At 40.4% G+C, this 27,726-nt stretch overlaps 1 protein-coding gene across 5 annotated transcripts in view; it reads right to left on the reverse strand.

Moving 5' to 3' along the window:
- The window catches only part of SLX4IP (SLX4 interacting protein), a 204,240-nt gene that overhangs the window by 11,452 nt on the left and 165,062 nt on the right, over positions 1–27,726 (reverse strand). For all 5 annotated transcript variants that reach the window (XM_033185613.1, XM_033185610.1, XM_033185609.1 and 2 more), the window contains 2 exons: positions 16,723–16,800; positions 13,292–13,380 (listed from right to left, as the gene is read on the reverse strand). In XM_033185613.1, coding sequence (XP_033041504.1) covers positions 13,292–13,380; positions 16,723–16,800 — 167 coding nt within the window. The remainder of the gene's footprint in view (positions 1–13,291; positions 13,381–16,722; positions 16,801–27,726) is intronic.

Genomic DNA, 27,726 nt, shown 5'->3' on the forward strand with positions numbered 1-27,726 from the left:
TCCAAAATTCAGGTGCTGCCAATGTGATGGTATTAAGAGGTGGGGCCTTGAAGATGTAATTAGGCCATGAGGGCTCCACCCTCATGAATGGGATTAGGTGTCTTTATAAAAGGGCTTGAAGGAAGGAGCTGGAACTATTTTCCTTCTACCTTGTGGGGACACTGCTCCTCCTTTCCGGAGCATACAGCAATGAGACATCATCTTGGAGGCAGAGACTAGTCCCTCACCAGACCCCAACCTGCTGGTGACTCGATCCTAGACTTCTCAGCCTTGAGAATAATAATAAATTTCTGTTCTTTATAAGTTACCAGTCTCAGGCATTGTGTTACAGCAACACTAATGGACTAAGATAGTGTAAGAGTCCTCCTGGATATCTAAATGGAGGTGCTAAGCAGGCAGGTAAGATACAGGTTTCCAGCAGAGGGAGGTCTGAGCTGCAGACACAAAGTCCTCAGAGTCAGTCAGATTTTGGAAATGATTTTAGATGAGTAAAAGAAGTTGAGAACATGAGGAGGATTCAGGAAAATAGACTATGAGGGAAGCACCAGTGAGGAGGAGAAAAATCAAGACAGCACAATGCTCCTGGAGGCAAGAGAGAGTGACACGGAGGCAAGAGGGAGTGACACGGAAGCGAAGAACAAAATGCCAATGAAAGTGACAACTGTTTGGAACACTGCCGACTGGTTATGAGTGAAAACTAATCACTGGAAGGAAGGTGACTTTGACATAAGCTGTTTTTGGTGAAGTGCTGGGATCCAAGCCTACCTGAGATGGGGTCAAGGGAGAAGTGCAAGTGGCTGCATTGGCACTTCTCCAGTATGGAGACAGACTGGAGACCAGAACTCCCAAGGAGAAACAGAATGTGAACTGTACAAGCAACTTGAAATTTTCTACAGACCCATTAAAAAAGTAAAAGGACACTTTTAAAGGTGAAATTACATTTCAATAATATATATTTAACATAATATAAAATATTATAATAAGTAATCAATGTAAAAAATATTCAGATGTTTTATATACTAAGTGTGCGAAGTCTGGTGTGCACGTTATACTTAGATTACATTATTTCTGACTTGTCATATTTTAAATGCTCCATAGTCAAATCTAGCCAGTGGCTACAAGTACTGGCCAACACAGGTCTAGACAACACCACTTTGGAAGAATTTTGCAGTAAGGGGGAGCAGAGAAGTGGGGGCACCCACCACTGTCATCCTCAATACAGCTTGGTGAGGCAGATATTAATACCACACCCCAGGGTCAGATGCTGCTGGCTAGAAACTGGTGTGACATGGACACACAGCATGGGATGGTAACACCACTACCCATCTGACAAACATGGCCTATGTTGGGAATGACTTGCAGCCAGCTCTCCAGCAACTGGCTGAAGACTCTAAGACAATAATATTAGTTCAGGTTGGAGTTTATGGGGGCAGATCTTTGGGGCCATGGCATTAGGCTACTGTCACTCCAAGAGTTCTTGGGGTGTACCAGCCAATCCCAGCTCATCCTGACCACATGGCCCACCCCGTATGATCCTCCTGGTACCCTTCATAGCCATACTGGAAGCATATGGCAGAAGCCATCCCACCAAACTCTTGTTTTTAGGATTGTAAAACATCATGTGGAGGCAATAACGGGATGAAAAAAAGCTATTCAATGTCATCAAAATTGTTCTCAAGGCAGGACTTCATGAATTCTCAGTCTTCATCTTTTGAGAGTTGGATCTGTTTTTCTCATGGTTATGTACACGAGTTTCTTCCGATTCTGTTACATTTAACCCCAAATGAAAATAATTAATGGCCGGGTGCGGTGGCTCACACCTGTAATCCCAGCACTTTGGGAGGCCAATGTGGGTGGATCACCTGAGGAAGGAGTTCGAGACCAGCCTGACTAACATGGTGAAACTCCGCTGCTACTAAAAACACGAAAACTAGCCAGGGATGGTGGCTCATGCCTGTAATCCCAGCACTTTGGGAGGCCGATGAGGGTGGATCACCTGAGGTCAGGAGTTCGAGACCAGCCTGACTAACATGGTGAAATCCTGTCGCTACTAAAAACACGAAAATTAGCTGGGAGTGGAGGGGCATGCCTATGATCCCAGCTACTCGGGAGGCAGGAGAATCGCTTGAACCTGGGAGACGGAGGTTGTGGTGAGCCGAGATCACGCCACTGCACTCCAGCATGGGCAACAAGAGTGAAACTCCATCTCAATAATAATAATTAATAACCCAACCAGAAGATTTTAAAAGTAGGCAATTCACAGTAGAATATTAGAAAACATACTCTTAGGGCATATTCAAAATGTTACTGCTTTTCGATTCCTCCTAATCACATCTGCTGAGAATGATACACCCAGAGTTGATCGAATCAGGCAGAGGCTCCAGGCACACAAGTCCCAGCACAGAGGTGAGAGGGAGTGGAGTCTAAGGTCTCATGTTCATTGTTGACTTGTCCCAGAGCCAGCTTCTCAACCCCCTGATGGTTGGTTTCTCATCTACCTTTCAGGATTGTTTGGGAAATTTAAATGCTGTGAGGTGTATGAAGTAACTTTGGAAACTGGAGAGTGTTGAATGCATTTTCAAAGCTGATGCCTTCACAAACCATATGGGGCTGGAGAGAAGGCAAGAGTGCCTTGTATTCATGAAGAAATCATGTGATTCTCAAAGTCCTTTCCCCAACATCTCATCTGGGCCCCAAGGAGTATTCATCAGGGCAGGTATTGTCACTATGTGATGGATGAGAAGAATGAGACCCACAAAAACTGAGGCCATGCATATAGTCAGGGGCAGAAATGAGTCTAGGAAGCCTGCTCTTTGTGCAGCAGTACTGTCTTCACTTTGCCCAATGGCTGCAGTATCATTTACCATCAAAGTTAAATATGGACTTACAGAAAGAGAAGAGCACTTTGGCTCCAGTCACCTCTTGGTCACTACCTGACTGTGATATCTGGACAGCTGACATATTCTCTGAGCACCAGTTTCTTCATCTATAAAAAGAGAGATGATAATAATACCTCTCTAGTGGATACTCATTCAGTTCCTGGAAGCAATGCTCAGATTTTGTTCTGGAAAATCACATCTTCAACCTCCATACATATTCATGCATTTCGAGAGATCTTGTTTCCATACCTGACTCCAGAAATGAGCCTATGGCTCAGGCCAATCAAACTACTGAATTCACAAGCCTCAAACAGATGCATCAGCCACAGCTGTCCTGGCAAGAGGCCTCACCTCCTCCCACTGGAAGGAAACAGACCTGAGACTGCCGGGATCAACCACCACACATAAGCAGAGAGCGAAGCCAACACAGTGGAATCTGGAGCCAAAGATGGTGAGAAATGGAGACTTAACGATATTCTTTGTGTCTCTGATCAAGCTGTACCTAAAGTCTGGACTTTTCAGGGGCATGAGACAAAAACCTTCCCTTTTTTTGCTAAGCTGCTTTGAGTTGACCTTTCGGTCTCTTGAAAATGAAAAGGTTCAAGACTGATACAATCTCTTCTCAGGTTTGTTGCACTGAATAGGTTATTGTATGCGTCAGCCCTCTGCAAATAATTAAAACCTTTTGCCAACAATAAAAACAGATTAAAAGTATAATATATTATCAGCTTATTTGGGGGGCATATAACAGCGTCAAAGTATGAAACTGGAACTATTTTAATTTATAACAAGGCAAAAAGAAACGTTACAACCATACTTTAGTGGACACCACATGATTTTCAGGAGCATCGGCAATGTGCAATGTGACACATACGAAAGGCTCAGTTAGTTACAGAAAAGCAGCCCAAACAGAGCATGAATGACAATGACCACAATCTCAGACCACAAGGCAACATGGCCACGCAGAAGCCACCTGTCTTTAAAATGAGGGAGAAGTCTCCCTTTCCTAAATTTCACTTATAATACTTTTAAAATTTTTTGATAATAACGAAGTAAAAAGGGCAAAACAGGTGGGACAGTCACAATGAACAATTAAAAGAAAGGATGGAAACACACAAGTATGTGTGTATTGACTCAAGGGAACTGAAGCAAACAGGAGGTGAAATGAAAAATGGCATCGTATGAATTCCACTGGGACTGAAGTTGTTTTTCTCTAAAGATGACAATGATGATGGACATTTGTTCTGAGACCAAAGGCAAAACACTTGGCACAGGGGCTGGCACCTGGTATGTGAGTCCGCATGAGATGTGCACGAAGCAGACACGACCTTCCCCATTTCAGACTTGAGGAAATTGATGCTCTGTGTGGCCAAGCCATCTGCCCAGTTCCCACAGTGAGGGGTAAGCCTTCATTCCACACGTGTCTGGCCCTGAGTCTGTCCTCTGACGACTTCACTTCTCTGCCTTCCCATGAAAAGGGCGGGTCTCTAAGGGGAAGTAGAGCCAGGGCTGCTGATAATGCTGCCACTTGGGTTAGTAGTGAATACTCTCATTTTCTCCTTAAAATCATTTTTTAAAAGTTTTCTTTTCTTCTGAATTGATGCCAATGAAGCTTTTGTGCAGACTTGGGGAAGCACCCATAAGTGGTTGCAAACAGTATCACCCTAAACATGAAATCGGTAAAAATAATCAAGGAAGTTATTTTGCAGGAAGTATACGTTTCACGGGGATTTTCCAGTTGACATTCACCTACCCTCAAGAACCTAAAAATATATCCTGACCAACCTTAGACTCTATACTCGACTCTCTGGTGCCAAACAAGTGACAAACTTGGTGACAGACTTGGACATTTTGAAGAATTTATGGGTGTGGGCCAACACTTGACATTGTGAGGCTTATCAACTGTTCTGAGAATTGGATGGAAGCTATTTAACTTTGACCAGAAAAAAAAAAAATACACTTTTTTTTTAATTTTAAGGAATTCATGAATCATAGGCTAGTAACCCCAGTTTAAAAGTAGAAGGGAAACATCTGTAAAAAATAGAGAAAATATAATAGGAATTACCCCAGGCAGAGTTGGGCCACTTTAGGAGGTCTTCTTGTTAAAAAAAAATGCCTTCTTTGACAAAGGCTTGCGGTTGAAAAGTGCCAACACCTGAGGGAAGGCAACACCTGAGGGAAGGCAACACCTGAGGGAAGGCAGACAGCCCTCTTTCGGGATGATGAAAGAAGGATAATGTCTTTCCTAACATCTCACCTGACTGAGCACATGGGCCTGAACAGGGATGTGGTGGAGAGAGGTGGGTAAACATGAAGTCCAGCTGCGCAGGGAGTAGGGCTAACCAAAAGGGAGCCCACAGCAGTCCTGGGCACTGATGGGAAAAGGGCCTAAGAGCTAGAGAGAACATACCACAGATGATTGTCTCATTTCAAAATCCTGCTCTGAGCTGGACTTCCGCCCAGGGATGTGGAAGGAATAGCTCTTGCCATTTCCCTGGGACACAGATACTAAGGCCTCCTCTTTCCAAGACTCAGAGCTCATGATAGTAACAGCTTTTGTGAACTAGTCTGGGAACCTCATCCCCAGTTATGACACTGTTTCCTTGGGAAAATGAGTACTGAATTCTAAATCATCTGCTTACTAATGAACTCTCTGTGCTATAACTGTGGGTGTTCTGATGAAGATGTGCTTTTAGGAATTCAAGCCTGAGAAGTCTGCTGTCTCTTGATTCCTATGTACTTTAGAGAGGTGACTGGGTCCTTCCTCCAAAGCCGTATCTCAATGTGAGTCTGCAGCTAATGGAAATTGAAGGTGTTTAGCTGGGTGGTCGCTGCTGCTCCTCCTCCTCCTATTCTTCCTCCTCTGGATGTTGGTTAACAGAGCTCCCACTGAAGGTCATAAGTTTTTGCCTTTAGTGTGTCTCTTTCCCCACCACTGACTGGCTGGCTAAACGGGGGTTTATCACTTAACTCTCTGGTACTTCAGTTTTTATAGCTGTTGAGCTGGCAAGTGGAGAAAATAATTAGGGAGCCGAGTTTCTTGGGAAAATATTAATAATATAAGCAGATGGACAGTGTCAGGTATTTTTCTCCTTTCAAGCAGGAAGGAGAAGATTGTATAGCAGTCTGTTAATGAGGTGTTAATTGCATTTAAATGAAGACTTCTTCAGAGAAGAAAGGAAATGATGCTGATAAAAATTAACACTGTATAGTGCCTTAGACTTTCTATGACATTTTAATATTCATTATTTCACTTGCTTTTTAGGAAAACTTGAGAACACTGTACAGAAGGCATCATGTTTACCTTTGCTTAACCAGTTAGGTGATTAGTGCTCCTGCGAAGCCAGATTACTTGTCTAAGGTCATCAGTGAGTAAGGGGAGAGGCAGTGGTCAAAGCCAGCTCTTTACATTTTAACTCAAATCCCTTTTCCAATTGTTCTATGCCCCACCACATTTTTCCTAATCAAATCTATCATGTAAAGGGATCATCAATGGAGACCATGGGCCTCTGCACATGCAAAGACACTCTATGAGCAAAAAATCATAAAGGATTGGGGACTAAGATATATCCTATTCCAACTTATCCTATCTAACCATCCTCATTCATTTAACCTATCCTATTCTACTTCAGTAAAGGGCAGGTTCCCTTGCAGGGATGGCAGTGGTGGGAGGAGGCACAAACCATCTTTTTCACAAATACTGCTGGCTAAACATTTGGGAAGATTTCATTATTAAGAAAAGAGAACAAAAATAATTTCATTATTAACAAAAGAGAACTCAGGTTACTGTAATATACAAGCAAAAGACAATCTTTTAAAAAATGATCTCACCCGAGAAATATTTTTTTCTTATTTTCTCCATCTTAGTCTAGAAAAACTAACCAACAGAGGACATCTTCACCCCCACTACCAGCATTTTCAGAGGGTCATCCCTCTGCCAGTCCCTATAAGGGCAGGTGGGGATGGCAGCTATCCAAGGACAACAGCCCATCGTAGGCCACTTGCTGAGGGTGTGGTCCTAATCTATTCCTTAGCTATCTGTTGAACATGTTCTGACCCTGAGCCTTCACCTTAACTGATTGGAAAGGGACAGGGCAGTCAGCCTTGGGAGGGGGCAAGCACCATTAGAATTCTTTCACACTGAACAACAGTGTGACTTAAGAGAAGTGTTCTATTTAGTGCTTAAATATTGTCTCTTGGCAGTATGTCCCACTAATCTTTCTGCTTAGATGATGCTAGTGAGGACTAGCCTTGTGTGGCTGATGCAGGTCGGCAGAACCTTGATGGCTATTTTGGCCACAACTTAAATGAAGCATAAGGCAGAGAACCCAAATATCTTAGTGGCATCGGCGAAATCCAGCTGCTAAGGGGCAAAGGAGAGTCTACTTCCTACAGATGCCTCATTGTCAGGTGTGCACCGACGGTATGGCAGAGGCAGACAGAGCTTGGCTGTCCCTTAAACCAAAAGACCATAATTAGGATAATATTGGTCACTACACAGAATAAAAAGGACCTCATATCATAAACTAAAATACGTTCCAAAAAGTATCAGAAGAAAATATAAGTAAATATTTATCTAATTTTGAAAAACCTAACACCAACATCATCAAAAGCAGAGATCATTACAGAAAACACAATTCTCAGGATAAACAATGTATCCTACCATATAGCACTGACATACAAGTGAAAGGAAAATGATAAACTCACTGAGAGTTACTTTCCTTACTAGATAAGAAGCCTTCATGTAGCAGAGTTTGTCAAATACAAAATCATCAGTAAAGAAAATGGACAGAAACACGTAATTAACAAATAGAGTCCTAGTTAAAACACATACACACAGATCTCAGTTTATTAAGTATGATGTATGAAGAGATACCATCCAGATCATTAGCAGAGACTTTGCATTCAGAGTTGTGGCTAATTTTTATTTTCTTTATATATATTTGGATTAAAAACTTTTGTACAATGAATATGTACAATATTGGTCATCAATTTTAGGTAAAATCTAAGTTCATAACATTGTAGAAAATGTGAAATATGAAAACAGCCTCTCTCTACTCAGTGAACTTTCCCTAGTGCTACAGGAATCTCTTGTTAATGTCTTCCATGCAATTCACCGCTAGCGTTGTTTCGAAATAAGAAAAACAAAGGCTGGGCCCAGTGGCTCGCGCCTATAATCCCAGCACTTTTAGAGGCCGAGGCGGGCAGATCACGAGGTCAGGAGATCGAGATCATCCTGGCTAACACAGTAAAACCCCGTCTTTACTAAAAACACAAAAAATAGGCTGGGCGCGGTGGCTCAAGCCTGTAATCCCAGCACTTTGGGAGGCCGAGACGGGCGGATCACGAGGTCAGGAGATCGAGACCATCCTGGCTAACACGGTGAAACCCCGTCTCTACTAAAAAAATACAAAAAACTAGTCGGGCGAGGTGGCAGGTGCCTGTAGTCCCAGCTACTGGGGAGGCTGGGGCAGGAGAATGGCGTAAACCCGGGAGGCGGAGCTTGCAGTGAGCTGAGATCCGGCCACTGCACTCCAGCCGGGAGACAGAGTGAGACTCCTTCTCACAAAAAAAAAAAAAAAAAAAAAAAAAAAAAAAACCCACAAAAAATTAGCCGGGCATGGTCGCGGGAGCCTGTAGTCCTAGCTACTCGGGAGGCTGAGGCAGGAGAATGACGTGAACCCAGGAGGCGTAGCTTGCAGTGGGTCAGATCGTGCCATTGCACTCCAGCCTGGGCGACAGAGCGAAACTCTGTCTCAAAAAAAAAAAAAAAAAACAGAAATAAGAAAAATAATTTTTTTAACTCTATGATAGATCATGCAAAACCTGGAAAAGTCATCCACTACTTATTTCATTTTCTAAACACAAAAATAGAGAATTATTTTCTTGAATGATCTGATTTATACCTATGAGAAAGCTCTCTTAGGAAAGTTAAAGGATTCTGTCATGAGGGTACAAACGACAGTGCACAGTCAAATGTTAAGCAGTTTACTTCTGTTCTCAAAACATAAGGCCTACAATGTTAGCTTATCATTTCTACTTACATCTTTCTTAAGATCAAATATAACTACCCTGGAAGTTTTGCTAATCACAATTTTTAAATCTGCAAGAAAATTTCTTCTTCTTTGTGCAAAATTATTTTGTAGTTTTTATTTAGCTACAGTTTTATTTGCTTCCTCCAACAGAAATCCCAGGTGAGAAAAGATTTTTGAGATAATTTGATACCCTCCCCCTTGAATGACAGGAGGATTGCTATGGCCCACAAAGGGCTGGGTTATGCACAGCTGAAGTTACTATAACAGCCAAGCTAAAAACAACTCAGCCTTCAGTAGTTTATTATTTTGTATTCAAAAACTAGAAGAAGACTTCTTTACCACTAAACAGTAGTGTGCCTTAAGAGAAGTAGCTGAGTTAGTGCTTCAATATTATTTCTTGACAGGATGTCCCAGTAATCCTTAGATGATGCTACAGTGAGGACCCAGCCTTGTGTGGCTGGCCTACGTCTGCAGAGTCTTAACAGCTATTTCACAACCTGACCACAACTCAAAGAGTGTAAGGTAGAGAACTCAAATATCTTAATGTAGATATCCACTTGTAGGTAGTACTAGCACTACAGACCATTTTTAATTTCCAGAAGGATCACAGACTTTGAGAGTTTCGGTTTAAAAGTAAAAAAAAGTAGGTCTGGGGATTTTGGACTTTCCTTCTGAGGAAGAGTAGAAGAGATCCAATGGAACCCTTAAAGATACAGGTGCAGAGTGGAAAAATATTAAGGCAAAATGGAGGCCCTATTTGAATGACATTTTTAGGTCACCAGGATATCCTTCAGCAGCCTTGATCTGCCAAACTGTAAGCTCCTTGAGGGCCAATGCGCTTTCTTACTTTTCTTTGTTTCCCTGGTGCCTACCAGAGTTCCCAGTATAGAGCTGGGACTTAGCAAATTATGTTAAAATGTGATGGTAAAAACAGATGGGAAGGCTGATCTCCAGAGACTAGAAGGAGTGGCTGTAACTAACACACAATGAAATAGTAGCTTTGTCCTGACCCAGAAATGTCCCAGATATATACAGAGTTCTATGCTTATTTACACAACTTTAACAAAGAAATAATAGAAATAATAAATAATTTTAAATTTCCCAAAGGCTCCAGGACTTTACATCTGAGAAAGAAAACAGTTTCCATATAGGCTCTTGGGTTTGTAAATAAGAAAATATTGTTGGAATGGAATGTAGCTGAGTGCAATCAAAATTCACTTTATGTTCTTCATATTTCTAAGGAAAAAAAGGTGAGGAAAAAACAAACCAAATAAAGGTAAAAACTCTCAAAAAGACTCCCCAGTTCTATATCTAGTAATAGGTCAAAAACGGAGGCTACAAGAGTTTTTAGATTTCTTATGAGAAACTCTAGTAAGAAAAATACAATGACTCATTTCATAATAATGCCCTTTCTTCCCAAAGTACACATCACAATTCCCACATCCCTAGCACATGGGCACTCTGTGCAGAGCTATTGCAACACAGAGGATCTCCCTGCATCAAAGTCCCTGAGTGGACAAGAGAAACGCCAACAGTGACAGCAGGGACAGACCTCCCTGGTGCCGCGGTGCTTAGGGGCAGCGTGGCTGCATTCGCTCTGCTCCGTAAAGGAGGGGGATTACTCCCTTTGTACTGCCTGATCTGGAACAGCAGTTCTTTTGTGCAACTACCTTTAAGAACTGGGGAGCTAAGTGCAGCTGGCTTCCTTGTCTACAGGTTGAAAGAATCCCTTGACAGAGTAGTTTTGAATAGACGCTCCCAGATTTCCTAACAAATTGTCACTTAGACATTGAGAATCCCCCCCCCAAAAAAAGATGAAGGAAAGGGAAAGTGTGCTCTCAAGGCTACAGCACGAGTAAGGCACCCAGGCTGTTGCTCAAGTACTAGTTCACTCCCCTGTCACTTCTGTGGCTGCAGAAGGGTGAGTTAAGTCAACAGTTATACAAAAACAACTGAAGTTTACTGCCAAGAAATCTCTCCAATATAGCTACTGCGGGCACCAATTTTCCCAGCCTTGCCCAGTCAGATGTTCTTGAGAATCGCTATCAAGAGAAAATGACATGGCTCCTGCCCTTTGGTGAATATCCATGTAAAGTGATATAAGAATTCAAAGCTTGAAGGAAGTCCAGGGAATACTCACAGGGACCTGACATCACTGGCTTTGGGCATTTGAAGTATAGAACAAGTGATAAGAATGCCTTCTCTCAGGCAGAAGGCAGTTCTGGAAGGGAAGGGCTGTTTATTGATCCTTAAATAGCTGAGACAGGCAGACTCTGTAGAGGTCAAATATCAATGAGAATTAAACTACAAGACACTTCTGGTGGAAGGATGGTGTAGTTGGCTTGATGGGCCATTTGTGGGAGAGGGACCTTTACTTGACCTGGGTCTTTTATTGCTTCTAGTAACAACAGGCCTGAGGAAGTGGTGGGCTGGAGGCTTGTGAGGAGGGGAGGTGGCAGAGGTGAGCAGGCTAGGCAGAGGGACACACAGAGCTTGTGCCCGGAGATGAAGCTGTTGAGTAGGTGCCAGGCTTTAGCTCACATATGTGGCTGGGAAAATGCGTATGTGAAGAGACAGAGGTGGAGTAAATGAGCAACTGAAGAGACAGAAACTGACCACAACTAAAGACAATCACTCAAAACAAGGAACGAGCCTCGTGATGGAAATGGCATTTTCCTCATAAGTTAACATGGTTAACTCTGGTCATGTATTGCTGGTTATCAGAACCTTTTAAAGACAAAGAAACTGAATTCAGTCATGTAAAAGGCTCAGACTGGTGAGATTTTCAGAATGAAAATTCTCAATGTTTAGGAAGTCCTCCAGATTACAGGATTTATATGACAGCCGCTATAGAAAACTTACATCTGTATAAATACCAAGGCCCCTAAGGGGGATAATATTTCATTTGTATTGAGATGTTTTAATCCCTCCTTAATAATTTAAGATACTAAGTATTAATATTACATATCAGATAGAAGATCTAATTTCTCCTGTATTTCATTTGAAAGTAATAATACTTTCTGGAACAGTTAATTGTTGTTTTCTTAAACCATAGATCAATTTCTTCCTTGCTCTGAATCAGTTAAGCTATATTATAGTTTAGATGTATGCCAATGGCACTGCCACTTTAGTATTTATTAGTTTACGAAGATAACTCAACATCCTGGACATATTTCAAAGGACAAACTTACTGCTTTTCACCAAATTTGCCTCATTCATTTAATGTGTATTCTTAAGAGTTTGACTGATGGATGAAGAAGAGGAGATATGAACCACACTGGCTGTTGCGAAGCGTTCCTCTGCACCAAACACAGACATCTAAACTTAAATACAAGTTCTCTGCTCTTTACTTTTCCTGGGTCTCTACTCACCCTTGTAGCCTCTGAAACACTCTTCTTACGTATTTATTTAAGATGAGATAAGAAGCTGGTTTTAGATGATGTGGGCCAAATTTCAGATTTCATATGGATTAAAAAATAATAAACATCAAGGGTAATCTGATATTCCCATAAATTATTTTAGAAGCATAATAATTATGTCATTCATCATGGCCCGGTTAATGTCTGCTGGGTTTTTTTTTTTTTCTGTTTGTTAAAGATTCAAGTCATATGTCCCTGTTCGTTAAAGATTCAAGTCATACGTCCAAAAATATGAAAAAAAACTCTGTGTAGAAGTCAGGCAGACTGGACCGTGGCTGCAGCAAACACACACACATGCAACGAGGAGATTCTCAAGTGTACATGTTCAGTTTAAAAGACAAAGCAGTCAGCTGCAATTCTGAGTCAGTTTTCTTTATCTATTTGAAGAGACAACTCCAATTAAACAGAAACAGGCCCTGTTGGAGCTCAAGACTTAGCATGAGAAAAGGGAGACAGAGAAGGAGACAGAGAGAGAGAGAGAGACAGAGAGAGAAAGAGAGAATGAACCCTATCAGCTGTGAAATAATACACTGGGGAAAAGTACTGGTTCTCATGAAAATGTCGGTGATTCACCATGGAATAAAATTTAAAAGCCACTGACCCCAATGAAAGCCTCCAGTGGAAACATGTGGATTTCGCTTCATTTCACGTAAAGACTTTTCTTTACTTCATTTAAACACTATCATAAGCACCATCACAGCTTCTGTGATGTGCTGCTTTCTCACTTACAATTGATATGGAAAAGGTACTGCTGATTAAAATGGTCTTCAGGAAAAGAAGAACAATGCACAAATTAGTTGATATAACCATGTAAAACAGGTAGGGCTCTTCTTGTTCCCTTAAAACATGCGTTGGGTGCTCATCAGCTGAATGACAACAGCAGACAATTCTTTTTTTCTAATTTTTGCAGTAACTCAGCATTTAAGCAGACTTACTTGTAGAACTTTTTCATACTCACCAAATCTTCATTCTGGTTTGCTAAAAGATCACGACTGAATGCAAGCTGACTGACACAAACCACAAATCTGTCAGGGAATACATGGAGTTCTGTATAAAATGAAGAAAAACAAGTTTAAAGGCGTCAAAAAACTATAAACACAGAATGGTTGTCCCAGATTTTTGTTCAAGTTACTGCAATATGCAGTAACAATATAAAACATACGTCTCCCCTCTCCTCCTATCCTTTCAGCGTTTGCCAGCAATAGGGCAGGGTGAGCGCAAAGCTCTAGGGAGAGCTGACCAGGCTGCAAATGGGTCCACCTGCGCCCTGGGACCATTACATTGCAGGAAACCCCCAGGCAGAACCTCTGCAGCCTCCCCTCTGTGTCAGTTGGCTGTTTGCTGATTAGAACCCCTATTGGAAAATCGGATCAATGTTTTCAAAATGAGCATGTAAGACTTATACAGGAAGAGGAATATTAGATAAAATCTAAAAATGTGACCTATCAATGTTTTTCCTAGTTACTTTACTTATCATCTCCTTGGTCAGCTAGTCTTAGAGAGGTCTCCGACCCTGGAGGGCAAACTACTAATCTGAATCAGGCTGGGAAAACAGCAGCTTCTCTTAGGAATTAATGAACCAACTATTAAGAAAACAGATAAATATACAATAAAGATGGTAAAATTACACCATACTCATAGTAATCTACTATTGCTGCTTCTTAAAACAAAACCACAACTTCCCATTGGGAAAGACTGAGTGAATCACTGAACGGGACTCCTCGGCATTCAATGAAAGGAACGCAAGGTAGTAATGACATCCGGATCTTTCCTTCTCTCATCTGTCTGTCCATCCATCCATTTGTTCACCGGCCTCTAGCTACCCAGGCGTGATGTCTGGAGGGATGCTGAGCTGATGCCAACAGTGTATGTTCCAGGTGGGTGGGGAGGGGCTCTTCTCCCTTTTTCATACTTGGTTGTACTGCTTGAATATTTTTATGATACACATGTCTGATACTTGTGATAGAAATCAAGTCATTTTTCTAACAAAGAAAGCTTCCCTCTTACATGAGACCAATTTTTTTTAAAGATGGATATTATGAATCAGGTGAGTAAAGGACATTGCACATGATGGCACATGGTACATTGCACATGATGGCAATGACTGAAGTAATAACGTTATCTCAATTTGATGCACCGCTTAGAAGCCAAGCAAGAAGGTGTCAATTGCATGGACACAGAATTTAAACAAGTTACACCTTATACTACTAGACTAGCTTAAATGATCCCAAAAGGCCTAAGGAGTTGTTGTTCCAGTAACAGCTCTCTCCTTATCCTGTCAACCACTGCTGTCTCCTTGGCAGTCACCCTCCTTATTCCAAGTTATCCTATTCAGAACAGCAGGTTAACAGTTCTAAAAAAAGAGCTCCACTCATCCTGCTCAAAAACCTACCATGGCTCCCCAGTGCCCAACATTCAAAGCCCTCCATGATTAGGGATTAACCTGTTGTTCTGGTCTCACTCCCAATTAGTCCTTCTCATGAGGAAAGCCCCCATTTCAGGTGGGGGCCTGAGTGTTTTTAAACTTTGATCCCATGTAGGTATGATATCTGGCTAGGTGACTAGAGACGGACTTTGAAAAGCCAGAAGAACAAAATTAGCAAAGCAATTAATATTTATTCATTAGTTCTTAAAAGACTTTATTGAGATAAATGGTAAATAGCCTTTTATCATTTTATGGGAGCGGAAATTGAACCACAGAATTCATTATTTGTCCACCTTCCCCTCCCAAAAAAATCATAAAATTGAAATACAACAGTTTATTAGTGGATCAGAACTGGAATTCAAAATTATCAGTTCTATCAAATAATTCCTCTGTATTTGCATTTCTACCTCTGAAAAGTAACAATGTTAGAATGGCAGATTTTAAACATTTTGGTGCCAGGTATTAACAGAAAGCAACTTCTGCACCCTTTTGTTCTGTTTAGGTCATTATTGAGAGTTGCATTATTTTAATATTTAATTAAATACTTAGGCAATGATAGTCCTTATCATAAAGGGTACAGATACAAGGTTAGCTGATTTATTTTACTAGAGAGTTGAACAAAGTGGAAGGGCCTGTTAAGAAAGCAATATATCTGAGGCTGGGTATGTTGGCTCATGCCTGTAATTCCAGCACCTTGGGAGGCCAAGGCAGGAATACAGCTTGACCCCAGGAATTTGAGACCAGCTTCAACATAGTGAGACCCCTTCTCTACCAAAAATTAAAAAAAAAAAAAGAGAGAGAGAAAAAAAAATTAGCCAGGCATGGTGGCACACACCTGTGGTCCCAGCTACTTAGGAGGCTGAGGTGGAAGGATCACTTGAGCCTAGGAGGCTGAGGCTGCAGTGAGCCATGATTGCACCACTGCACTCCAACCCGAGTGACAGAGTGAGACCTTGTGTCAAAAACAAACAATAGCAAAAAAGAGAGTAACATATTCGAGCAGAGTTTATAGTTAAAAAATGCAGATAATCATGAAGATTCCACAGCAGGTCTCTCTATACAGTTGATTTTTTAAAGTTCCTATTTCATGTCTTTTTTTTTTTTTTTTTTTTGAGACGGAGTCTCGCTCTGTCGCCCGGGCTGGAGTGCAGTGGCCGGATCTCAGCTCACTGCAAGCTCCGCCTCCTGGGTTCACGCCATTCTCCTGCCTCAGCCTCCCGAGTAGCTGGGACTACAGGCGCCCGCCACCTCGCCCAGCTAGTTTTTTGTATTTTTTAGTAGAGACGGGGTTTCACCGTGTTAGCCAGGATGGTCTCGATCTCCTGACCTCGTGATCCGCCCGTCTCGGCCTCCCAAAGTGCTGGGATTACAGGCTTGAGCCACCGTGCCCGGCCTTCGTGTCTTATATACATATACTGAAATCGTCCATGGAAGGTGACCTAAATTTTCTTTCCAGTGCTCAGATCAACCTGGAGAAAGATCATTAGCTTCTGACTTTACTGTTGCTGGCTGGACAAATTTGAAATCATATCCTTAGGGGACATCTAGACTTGAGGAAGTGACGTGGGAAAGTGGCCTCATCACACACCTAGGGAAAGCTCTGAGAGCTCTGGGCTGGGAAAGAGCTTTCTTGTGTACACACCTGCTCCATATGCCAGGGCCTTGGTGTGCACAGACAATATTGAAGTGATTCATAGTTCAACTGTGTTGAGTCACTCTGAAAACTCAAAGAAAGTGCTGAGATGCATCAGGAAAGGAAAGCATGATGTGGCCCGGCTCACTGTTCTCACAGAGGCAGTAAACACAGTACAAGCTGGGAGAAATCACAAACTTTCGGACACACTCAAGGACATGAAGGCAATGAAGCAAGTGGGACTCTCCATTCCTTAATTTTCATCCCTTCTCTATCTTAGGGCAAGCAGATTGTGTGAAATGTCTGATAAACCGAGAAATCGGCTTCTTACCAGCATTCTGTGAGTTCCTGATGCAGCGAAGACGTATCCCTCTCTTGAGAAAATAGGCTGTGATTTGAAAGCCATAACCTGTAAAGTGAAAGGGAATATCACACTAAGTTAAAAGTTTGTTTGCCACTAAATTTCAGGTTCGGCCCGGTGCCTGCCATATAAGATGCATTCAGTAATTATTTAGCAAATGAGGCCGGGCACGGTGACTCACGCCTGTAATCTCAACACTTTGGAAGGCCAAGGCAGGCGGATCACTTGAGGTCAGGAGTTCAAGACCAGCCTGGCCACCATGGTGAAACCCTGTCTCTATTAAAAATATAAAAACTAGCCGGGTGAGGTGGCGGGCACCTGTAATCCCAGCTACTCAGGAGGCTGAGGCAGAAGAATCGTTTGAACCTGGGAAGTGGAGGTTGTAGTGAGCTAAGATCACTGTACTCTAGCCTGGTTGACAGAGTGAGACTCTATCTAAAATAATAATAATTAGTAAACAAAAGAATAAAGGAATCAACAGAGGGCTTCTCTTGAGAGGTAAGGGTGAACATTACTATCTTGCCTCTTCCAGGAGGCCTGACCATGATGCCTGGCATAGTCCCTACTCCCTGAAGTGTCTCAGCTACTTCAACTGTAAAATGAATTAAATGAAGAAGTCTAATGTGCCTGAAAATTAGGACTTTCAGATGGGATAATTCAGTCGGGGCTTGCAAATAGATCTTAGCCACCTTCTGATACTCACTGCTTATTAGCTCATAAAAAGAAGCAGTTCATACCTATTTGAACATGGATATATTTTGCCTATAAATAAATTAATTCAAGTATGTCAAAATCTTTATATAGAATGAGATGAAAAGAAATATGACATGAGGAAAAAACTAATTTCTCCAACTCACCAGAGTGGCCTAAGTGAAAGAGACAGAACATTAAGTGTTGGCAAGAATGTAGGACAACTGGAATTCTCATACGCTGCTGGCAGGAATACAAATTGGTACAGCCACTTTGAAAAAAATGCTTGAGCATCTAAAGCTGAACTTAGGTATGAACATACAGTGTTCACAATAGCACTCTTCACAACAGTCTCAACCTGGAACCAATGCAAATATCCATCAACAGTAAATTTTTAAATGGGGATACAGTCACACACTGAAATACTATATTGCCTCTAAAAGTGAATGAGCTACAGTTACAGGTAATAACAGAAATACATCTCACAAACATAATGTTACATGAAAGAAGCCTGACCCTGAAGAGTAAATGCCATGTGTGAAAATGGAGACATTATCATTCATCTTATAGGGTGGCAACAGATTTTCAGATGGGTCACAGAAATTGCCAGCTTAATTCCTTCCTCCCTCCCTTCCTCCTCTCTTCTGGCTTCCCTCCAGGTATAAACTACTTTATTGATGATTTTCCTGAAATCATAGTAAAACTGTTCCTGGTTATCACGGTCAGCAGTCAAGTTATTTGGTAGAAGAATCAGAAGCAAAAGGTCCACCAGAGCAGGGTGAGGGTCCCCCTGTTCAAACTGGAGCGGCCAAGAGTTGCAGGAAGTAATCTCTAGGACTGTCAGATTCTCCAAAGTCCATGACTATGGTTGTTCTGCAATACCTTTGGTAAAGAATACAATTAAAGAAGTTTCCACTTTCATATTCAGTATCCTTCTGACACTCCTGTAGAAAGACCCAGGACATCAGTGACCGCAGACTTGATGCTGTCTAAACAAGCGATGCTTCTGACAGAACAATTGCTTTAGTCATGCAGATTGTGCAATAACAGTGACATCTATGAAAGGATAATCTCCGGATTTACTGAGATAAAATATATTTTTTCCTAACACACTTGAAAATAGATTGCATTTCAGTCATGTGGCTTTCTTCTGCTTAAAATGTCAAACAAAATATACACACCACTGACATTACTCTGAGTGCTTTAAAACAAATATGTTATTTCTTAGGTCACTGAGAGAATGGAAGTCATTCCTACATCTGTTTATTTGTCCAACTGCTGAGGGAAGAAGTGGAATCCTTAACAATTTGCAACTCACAAACACATATAGCAAAATTTAAAAGTGTTTTTCAAGTACTAATTTATAATGCAAGTCTTCCAAAGAACTGAGAAAAAAATATATAATATCTAAGTTATTCTACCTTTGCTGATTATAGGTCTAAGCGATTAAGATTCAGGAGGCATGTTCAAAATTTCAAAAATCTTCTTTCTATACAAAATCTTTAGCAATAAAATGTTATTATCGGGCCCAGTGTGGTGCTCATGCCTGTAATCTCAGTACTTTGAGAGCCCACAGTGGGAGGATTGCTTGAGGCCATGAGCTCGAGATCAGCCTGGGAAACATACTGAGACCCTACCTCCATTCAAAAAATAAAAAAAACATTAGCTGGGCATGGTGGTACATGCCTGTAGTCCCAGCTACTCAGGGGGCTGAGGCAGGAGGATTGCTTGAGTTTAGAACTTCAAGGCTGCAGTGAGCTATGATCACCACTGTACTCCAGCCTGGGCAACAAAGCAAGAGCCTATCTAAAAAAAAAAAAAAAAAGTTATTATCAGGAAGGGGCTAAATCTGAAGTTGACCATGAAAGCTACAGTTTTGAGTCCAGGAAGCCTGGTATCTGAAGATACTATTTGAGTGATAACTAAATCCTATTTGGACTGCTGAACAATCAAGTCTCAGTATGACACTTTCCCCTGTAGAAAAAGAAAGCAGTGTAAGGCAGATTTCAAGTGATTTGTTACTGAAATTAGTAGGAGAAATTAGTTTATTGAAACCTTGACCCCTATACCTCCCACCCCTAGGAGAGAACTAGGTTAAAAGGAATCATTTCTAAACGGCATATTGTTATTAGTGGTTTCAGTGGAAAACCTGCTCAAATGGCACCTACAAGAGAAATGGCAAGTTTAACATGTAAAAAAGATTTGCACCTGCTTAGTCCAAATTCCACTGGTCATATGAAACTTTATTGTTTAATGAGAAACTTAAGGAGAGATTAAACACAAAAGGTACTATGTAAGTTCTTATGGCACACTAAATTTGATATACAAACAGAGAAAATTATTGGTGCTTGAAACACACTGAACTGAAATGCTTAGGAAGATGTATTTCATTTATTTATAGATAACAGGCAATGATAAAGACTACATTCTTATCTTGGCTCTTAATGAAATTGACTTCGCAGCGTTCAGGAAGCCACTGAGATTTTGTACTTACCCAGGGCTAAAGCAAAGCTCCACTACCCTCTAAAGCTAAACAGCAATTTGGCAAAGAATCCAAGAGGCCTTTTGCTTTTCCTACTTGGGGCACCAGCTCCCAGCTTGCTATGCTGGCGTTTTAAATGCAGAAAACTTGTCAGTAGAGCAAATGGAAATCATAGTGATCATCTTCTCATTTGAAAACTACTGGATGACCGTATTAAGATTACGAGGCACTTGCAAATCACATTTCAGTATGCCTGTTTTCTTGCTGGCGATTGTGGTCCTCCTAAATCTGAGAAGGCTGTCTTTAAACAAAGGAAGAGACCTGGGTTAGAGGGAGAGAGAGCTTTGCAATAGAAACATCTTACCACCAGGCGTCTGTGGATATGTGCATTTCCAGAAACAATTGTTATTTTTGAATTGCTTAATGTAACACAATCATCTAGTTTCAGCAAGATCCCATCTTCTCCCCTGGCCCCTAAGCAGCTCCAAAAGTCTCCAGTTCTTGTGCCACCATTTGCTCTCTGTATGTCGTAAAAAGCTGTTGTACTTCTCCCTATCCTTCTACAAACAACCTCCAAAGCGGCAATGAAGCCTCAAATGATTACTTGTTACCACACTAACTTTCTTCTGGCTTACCTAAGTTGTTCATCAAAAACTAGTAAGTCTCTTTAAAAAAAAAAAAGGGGGAGGTGATCAGTAATGCTTATGAAAGAAAGAAAGGACAAATTAGTCCCGCTACTATTTTATTTCATATTCTGTCTAAAATAAGCTGCTCCAAAATGGCTGTACTAGAAATTTGCAGTCTTCATAAACAGAAAGGCAAAAATTATGACAAAAAAACTCAAATATGAGTTGAACAAATTCCATCCTGGCTTAGCAAGGCAGTAGATTAGTTTCAAGTAGTACCGTGCTCCAATGAGTAATGGTTTTAAGGGAGTGGTCATTTATTTGGGTTGTTACAGTTCACAGTCCCAAGACACTGAGAGCAAATATTCAATGAGAGATTTTTACTGTAAAACTATCCAGCCTCACTTGTTTTCCAGGGGATTCATAGCCAAGGCGACTTGAGCTTCCTCCCAGCTGCCAAGGGGAGTCTGTGGTCTGGTGCGTAACAGTGGGAAGCCCTCTCCCACAGCTGTTATGAGACCATTCATGGAGGAGCCTGGGAAAATGCCTCTATGTGGCTTGGTGAGCCATCAGGACCTCCGGGCAGGTGAACTCTACTTCACTGTGGACCCCACCCACCACCTGTGTGGCTCTCTTCCAGCAAAGCCTTCTCCCAAACTACAAGGCAGGCTCAGGAAGACCTAAGATGCCCCTCAGTACTTCTCTCCCTGAGATGACTCCTTCGTTATTATCATCACTCAGATAATCTGAAACATTTCAAACATTCAGAAAACTAGAAAAAGGTCATGAACGTCCCAAAACCCACCATCTAGATTCAATAATAGTTAATATTTTGCCTTATTTCATATACATATTTTCTAAACTCTTTCGAAGTAGACATCATGAAACCTTACTCCTAAACATTTAACCAAGCTCTTGAGCAACAAGGAAATTCTCCTTCATCACCACGACACTATTATTACAACTGAGTATGACATTATCGATCAAATAACCATCTATATTCAAATTTCTCCATTGTCCCAAAATGTGTATCACTGATCTGATTCTCCTTTGAATTGGATCCAACCAAAAATCATGGATTTTAAGAGATGTATTTGCTTACATCTTCTTTAATCTAAAATAATCTCTCTTTACCTTTTAAAAAAAGAACTCTGAACTTTGGAAGAGGATCAGGCTAGTTGTGTTATAGAACAAACCCATTGTACATTTGAATTTTTTTTTTTTTTTTGAGACAGGGTCTTCCTCTGTTGCCTAGGCTGGAGTGCAGTGGTACAATCACGACTCATTGTAGCCTCAACCTCCCAGGCTCAGGTGGTTCTCTCACTTCAACCTCCTGAGTAGCCAGGACCACAGGTGCATGCTACCATACCCATCTCAGTTTTAAAATTGTTTTTAGAGACAGGGTCCCCCTATGTTGCCAAGGTTAGTCTTGAACTCCTGGGCCCAAGTGATCCTGCTGCCTGAGCCTCCCAAAATGCTTAGATTACAGGTGTGAGCCACTGAACCCAGCTAAGCTTTTTTTTTTTTTTTTTAAACCTCAGTTGCCTAAACACAAAATGTCAACCTGTAAGCTCTTTTAAAATGCCAGTCATTTATTAATTTTGACTTCTCCTTTAACTGCTTTAGGAAATTATAGGTTCAAACTAAAGTTATAATGACAATGCAAAGACTGGCATACAGATGACTTGAAAATTTGGTCCTAATGATAATTTCAAAGAAATCAAATTATGAATTTGTAGACAGTTGAAATTCTGGTGAAGGTAAGCTTACTTAGGTAGGTCGGATAGTGGTCTGATATTTGCTTTAAGAAAGGGCACTTTGTCACAATCAGATTACTATATGCTAACCAGGAAGCAGCTCTGCATTGCACGCCAATTCAGACATGTGACTGTTTCCAGTCTGAAATCATGAGTCAGTTATCAAGCTCAGTTGTGATTTAATAAGAGAACAGGAAGAAAGAGGCTGATACCAACTGAGTACTGACAGTATCTTGGGTATTAGACTAGACTAGGAACATACAACATATTTAAAAGATGAAGAGGCCAGGCACGGTGGACCTCACCTGTAATCCCAGCACTTTGGGAGGCCAAAGTGGGCAGATCACGAGGTCAGAAGATTGAGACCATCCTGGCTCACATGGTGAAACCCTGTCTCTGCTAAAAATACAAAAAAATAGCCAGGCGTGGTGGCATGCGCCTGTAGTGTAGTTCCAGCTAGTCGGGAGGCTGAGGCAGGAGAATCGCTTGAACCCGGAAGGCAGAGGTTGCAGTGAGCTGAGATCACACCACTGCACTCCAGCCTGGGCAACAGAGCAAGACTCCATCTCAAAAAAAAAAAAAAAAAAAAGAAAAAAAAATGAAGAATATGTGTGCTTTCAAGCTATCTCATTAAGGAAAAACGAAGCTGTAACTCTTTAATTCCAAACTGTGTCACTCAGAAAGTTGCACACCTGTAATCTCAGCATTTTGGGAGGCTCAGGCAGCAGGATCACTTGGGCCCAAACTGTGTCACTCAGAAAGTTGCACTTTGTCCTTATCAAAAGGCCTCGGGTAGAATGGGTAGGGAAACCATGAGTTTGATGCTGTCACTTCAAACATGAAGAGAGACTAAGTATGAGATGTGGCCTGTGAAAAAGCCTTGATGGGGCCTTTGGAAACATGTTATAGGTCCAAGTGTGACCTCCTCTATTGCTGGTGATGGATGGGGTTGGAGAAAGGGGTTACTCTGTAGGAGCTGAAAACCAAGGGTTCTGTCACAAGTTTAGGAATATACATACAAGATCCTGGTCTAAGACCACAACCGGGAAACAATTTGGGTGGGTAAGTGGAATATTTGATCCTAGGCTAAAAATTTCACTTATTATCCAAGACATTTAGAGATTCCAAAAAGGTTCCCTTGAGATAACATTTCATGTCCCTAAATAAGGACAGTACTAAACTCTGAGTCACAAAAAAGCTATGTCTATTTAATGCCAAAACAAACGGGGCATGAAATGTTTCATGAAAAAAAATAAAACTGTGAAAAAATAATGATTTATAAAATAATTCTTTGGAGCTGAATTTATTTAGAGAAAAACACACATTTTCTACCTGTCACCCTTTTGACTTCGTGGGTAATGCCAGAGGACACATGTGCTACAAATTTCATTTTCTATGGGATCCATCAGAGATTGTTAACATGGAATAAGAAAGCTTTTCAGAGGAGACAAAAATTTACAATAAAACAAACTGAGAAATTATCACTTCAGATTTCTTCCCCATATTGCTTTCCCACTTTTTTATTTATTACAAAAATGCCCTTAACATTAAATATGAAAACCGTGTTCAGATAACACACAAGCATAGATGAAATGAGCACAGATGAAATGATATTCAAAACTCTGAATTTTCCCACAATCATAACTCTGCCAGGCCATGCATAATGATAAGAATAACATAATACTGTGTAGTTATGAAACTCAAAGTTCTCTTTAAAACCCTTCACTCATCTTTAAATAACTATACATAAAAGAAACAGAGATTTTTAATAAGCCTTCTAAATGAGGTAGCTGGTTGTTTGAACTGTTCGCTGTTCAAGCAAGCCCCTCTGCAATAGATTTCAAATTTCCTGTGCCTACAGAGGAACACCAGATGAAGCATACCCGCTGTGGTCTCCCTGTCTTGCAGGGGGTCCATTTCAACTCTGAGATTCTAGATCACGTGCAATGAGAAAAAGAGTTCACGAACCACTGGACTATTCTAACAGGATCATGGACCTAAAAGACAAGAAACAACCTTGGGAAGTCTCCTAGTTCATTTCCTGTTTGTCAGCTAGGACCACATTAAAACCATCTTTTAAAAACAACACCAAAATGCAGAGCGAGAAGATGCTACACCTACCTATGTGCCACTTTATCTGTCCTTTATATGAACTGAGGTTGCAAACTTAACGCCTAAGGGGTAAGACAGGTAACAGGAAAAGGGCTGGGTTCTGACTGGAAAACTGGAGAGAGCTCAGGACTTATTTAAAGGGGACAGCAGTGATTTTCAAAACCAGCCATCGGCTGCCGTCAGAAACTAGGGCACAGGGGTACCAGAAAAGCTGGAAATCCAAGTTTTTATGTGAAATCTCTTCAAATTTTAACTCTGCAAACAATTCAAACTTTTAAAATATATTGTGTGGTCCAAATAATATGTCTCTGAGAGCCAATGTAGCTTTCTATTGTCAGTTTGCAATCTCTAACCTAAATTCCTCACACTTCAGTTGAATTTCTTTTTTGTGTGTCTTCGGCAGAACTAAAGGAAAGCTGGCCACTACCGAATGCTTGAAGATAGGTATTCAGTTTCAATTTAGTTATTTATTCTAAGCTAAATAAACCTAGGTCCTTAACCTTACTAAACAGGGCATGTTTTTCTACATTAAAATCATCTTTCTGACTTTTAAGTCTGACATTAAAGATACTCAGCCGGGCACGGTAGCTCACACCTGTAATTCTAGCACTTTGAGAGGCCGAGGCAAGTGGATTGCCTGAGTTCAGGAGTTTGAGACCAGCCTGAGCCACACAGCAAAACCCCATCTCTACTAAAATACAAAAAAAATTAGCCGGGTGTGGCGGCATGCTCCTATAATCCCAGCTACTCAGGAGGCTGAGGCAGAAGAATTGCTAGAACCCGGGAGGCAGAGGTTGCAGTCAGCTGAGATTGCGCCACTGCACTTCAGCCTGGGCGACAGAGCAAGACTCTGTCCCTAAAAATAACATAATACATAACATAACATAACATACATAACATAACATAACATAACATAACATGATACTCAGTTAAGGGTTTGACTCAATATGGGGGAAAATGAAAAGATTATATAATTTTAGAAATAATTGTATAAATGTGTGGGATCTGCATTAAAAAATTACAAAGCTTTCATTAACTAACTAACCTAGGAAAAGGTCTTGAAAAGATTAATATGACATGTTCTCAACTGGAAGGGCTAACCAACATAAAGATGTGAATTGTTCCCATATTTATTTAACAAATATGTACCGAATACCTATTATGTACCAGACAATTCCAGTCAAATATCACAATGAAACTGTTATTTTGTATGTGTGTAAGGGGAGGAGGCAGTTTAGAAGTTGCAAAAAATAATGCTAAATGTAATCTAAAAGACAAGAATAGTTAAAAAAATTCGAAGTAAAAAAATGTTTTTTTCTAATTAAAAGTAACATAGACTCAATGTATTTTTAAAAATCTAGACCAAAACAAGTGTAAAGAGAAAGGAATCTTCAACAATCCGACCACCCAGAGACCTCTGTCACTTTGATTTTTGATATCTTCTAGGTCTGTTCTCAAAATACATAATCACATATACTCTTACTTCTTTCTACAAAAAAGAAATCATATGATGAATGTGGTTTTATAACCTGATTTTAAAAACCTCAGTGCTATGAACATTCACTTTGTGTATGATACCATTTAGAAATCCATTTTTATTCTTTCCCAAATGAATAATAAATTGAATATTCAACAGAAGATTCCCACTGATCCCGGGTTGCCAGTTCTGTCATACACAGACCTCTCTTTCCGACTCACTTTATTCCATTGGCTTATCATCAGTCAGTTAACACTATGTTAATTACCTGAGTTTTATTTATAAAAAATCTTAATCTAGTAGGGCAATTTCCTCTCCTGACTCCCAACATTATTTTTCTTCTCCATCAGGAGTACTTGAAGTTATTCTTGGCCTTTTATCTTTTTATTAGCTTGTCCAGTTGCATGAAAAGTCCTTTCGGGGTTGGATTAGAAAGACCTTGAATGTATAGATCAATTTGGAGAAAATGAACATCTTTATGATAATGAGACTTCCCAGACATTTGACATGGTAAATCTAATTATTTTTAAGAACTTATTTAATATCTTTGAATAAAGTTTTTTTAGTGTTGTCATGTAAATGTTATCTCCTAAAAACTACATTTTTTTATTTATTAAAAACTACATTTTTAAACTGCCTGCTGTTGTAACTGACTTCTATATGTTGTCAGCTGAAATGCCTATTAAATCTTTTTTCCCCACCTTTATTGGGGTATAATTGACAAATAAAAATTGTATACATTTAAGGTGTAGAATATGATGATTTGATATATGTATCTATTGTGAAATGATAACCACAATCAGGCTAATTAACACAACCATCACCTCATATAGTTCTCTCTCTTTTTCTTGCAGTGAGAACATTTAAAGATCTCTCTAACCAAATTTCAAGTATACAATGATTATTAACTATAGGCATCACAGGGTACATTAGATTCCCCAGAACTTCTTCACCTTATAACTGATAGTTTGTGTCCTTTGCCCAACATCTCCCCTTCCTTCCCTCATTGACCCTTTCCCCCAGCCAGACTCTGTCCCCATCCCTGCCTCTGGCAACCATCACTCTACTCTCTGCTTTTATGAATTAGGCTTTTTTAGATTCTACATACAAGTGAGATCACACAGCATTTGTCTTTCTATGTCTGACTTACTTCATGTAGCATAATGTACTCCAGGTTCATCAGTGTTGACACAAATAGTAGGATTTGCTTCTTTTTTTATGGCTGAATAATGTTCCATTGTATATATACAGCACATTTTTAAAGATGCTAATTTCATTTCCTTTGTATGTATACCCAGAAGTGAGACTGCTGGGTCATATGGTAGTTCTGTTTTTACTTTTCTGAAGAGTCTCCATATTGTTTTCCTTAATGGCTGTACTAATTTACACTCCCATCAAAATTATACAAAGGTTCCCTTTTCTCCACACCTTCACCAATACTTGTTACCTCTTTTTATAATAGCCATTCTAACAGGTGTGCGATGATATCTCACTGTGATCATAATGTGCATTTCCTGATGAAAAATTATGTTAAGTACCTTTCCATATACCTGTTTACAACTGTATGTTTTCTTTGGGAAAATATCTATTTAGGTCCTTCTCACATTTTTAATTGGGTTTTCAATTTAGTTGTTTCCTTTCTTCCTTTTCCTTTTTTTTTTTTTTTTTTGCTATTGAGTTGTATGAGTTCCTTAATATTTGGATATTAATCCTTATCAGCTATATGGGCTTGCAAATATTTATTCCATTCTATAGGTTACCTTTTCATTTTGTTGATTGTTTCCTTTGCTGCACAGAAATTTTTAGTTTGATGTAGTTGCTTTTGTTACC

The sequence above is a fragment of the Trachypithecus francoisi genome, unplaced genomic scaffold, assembly GCF_009764315.1.
Source record: "Trachypithecus francoisi isolate TF-2019V2 unplaced genomic scaffold, Tfra_2.0 Lachesis_group21, whole genome shotgun sequence".
In the NCBI taxonomy this organism is placed as follows: Eukaryota; Metazoa; Chordata; class Mammalia; order Primates; family Cercopithecidae; genus Trachypithecus; species Trachypithecus francoisi.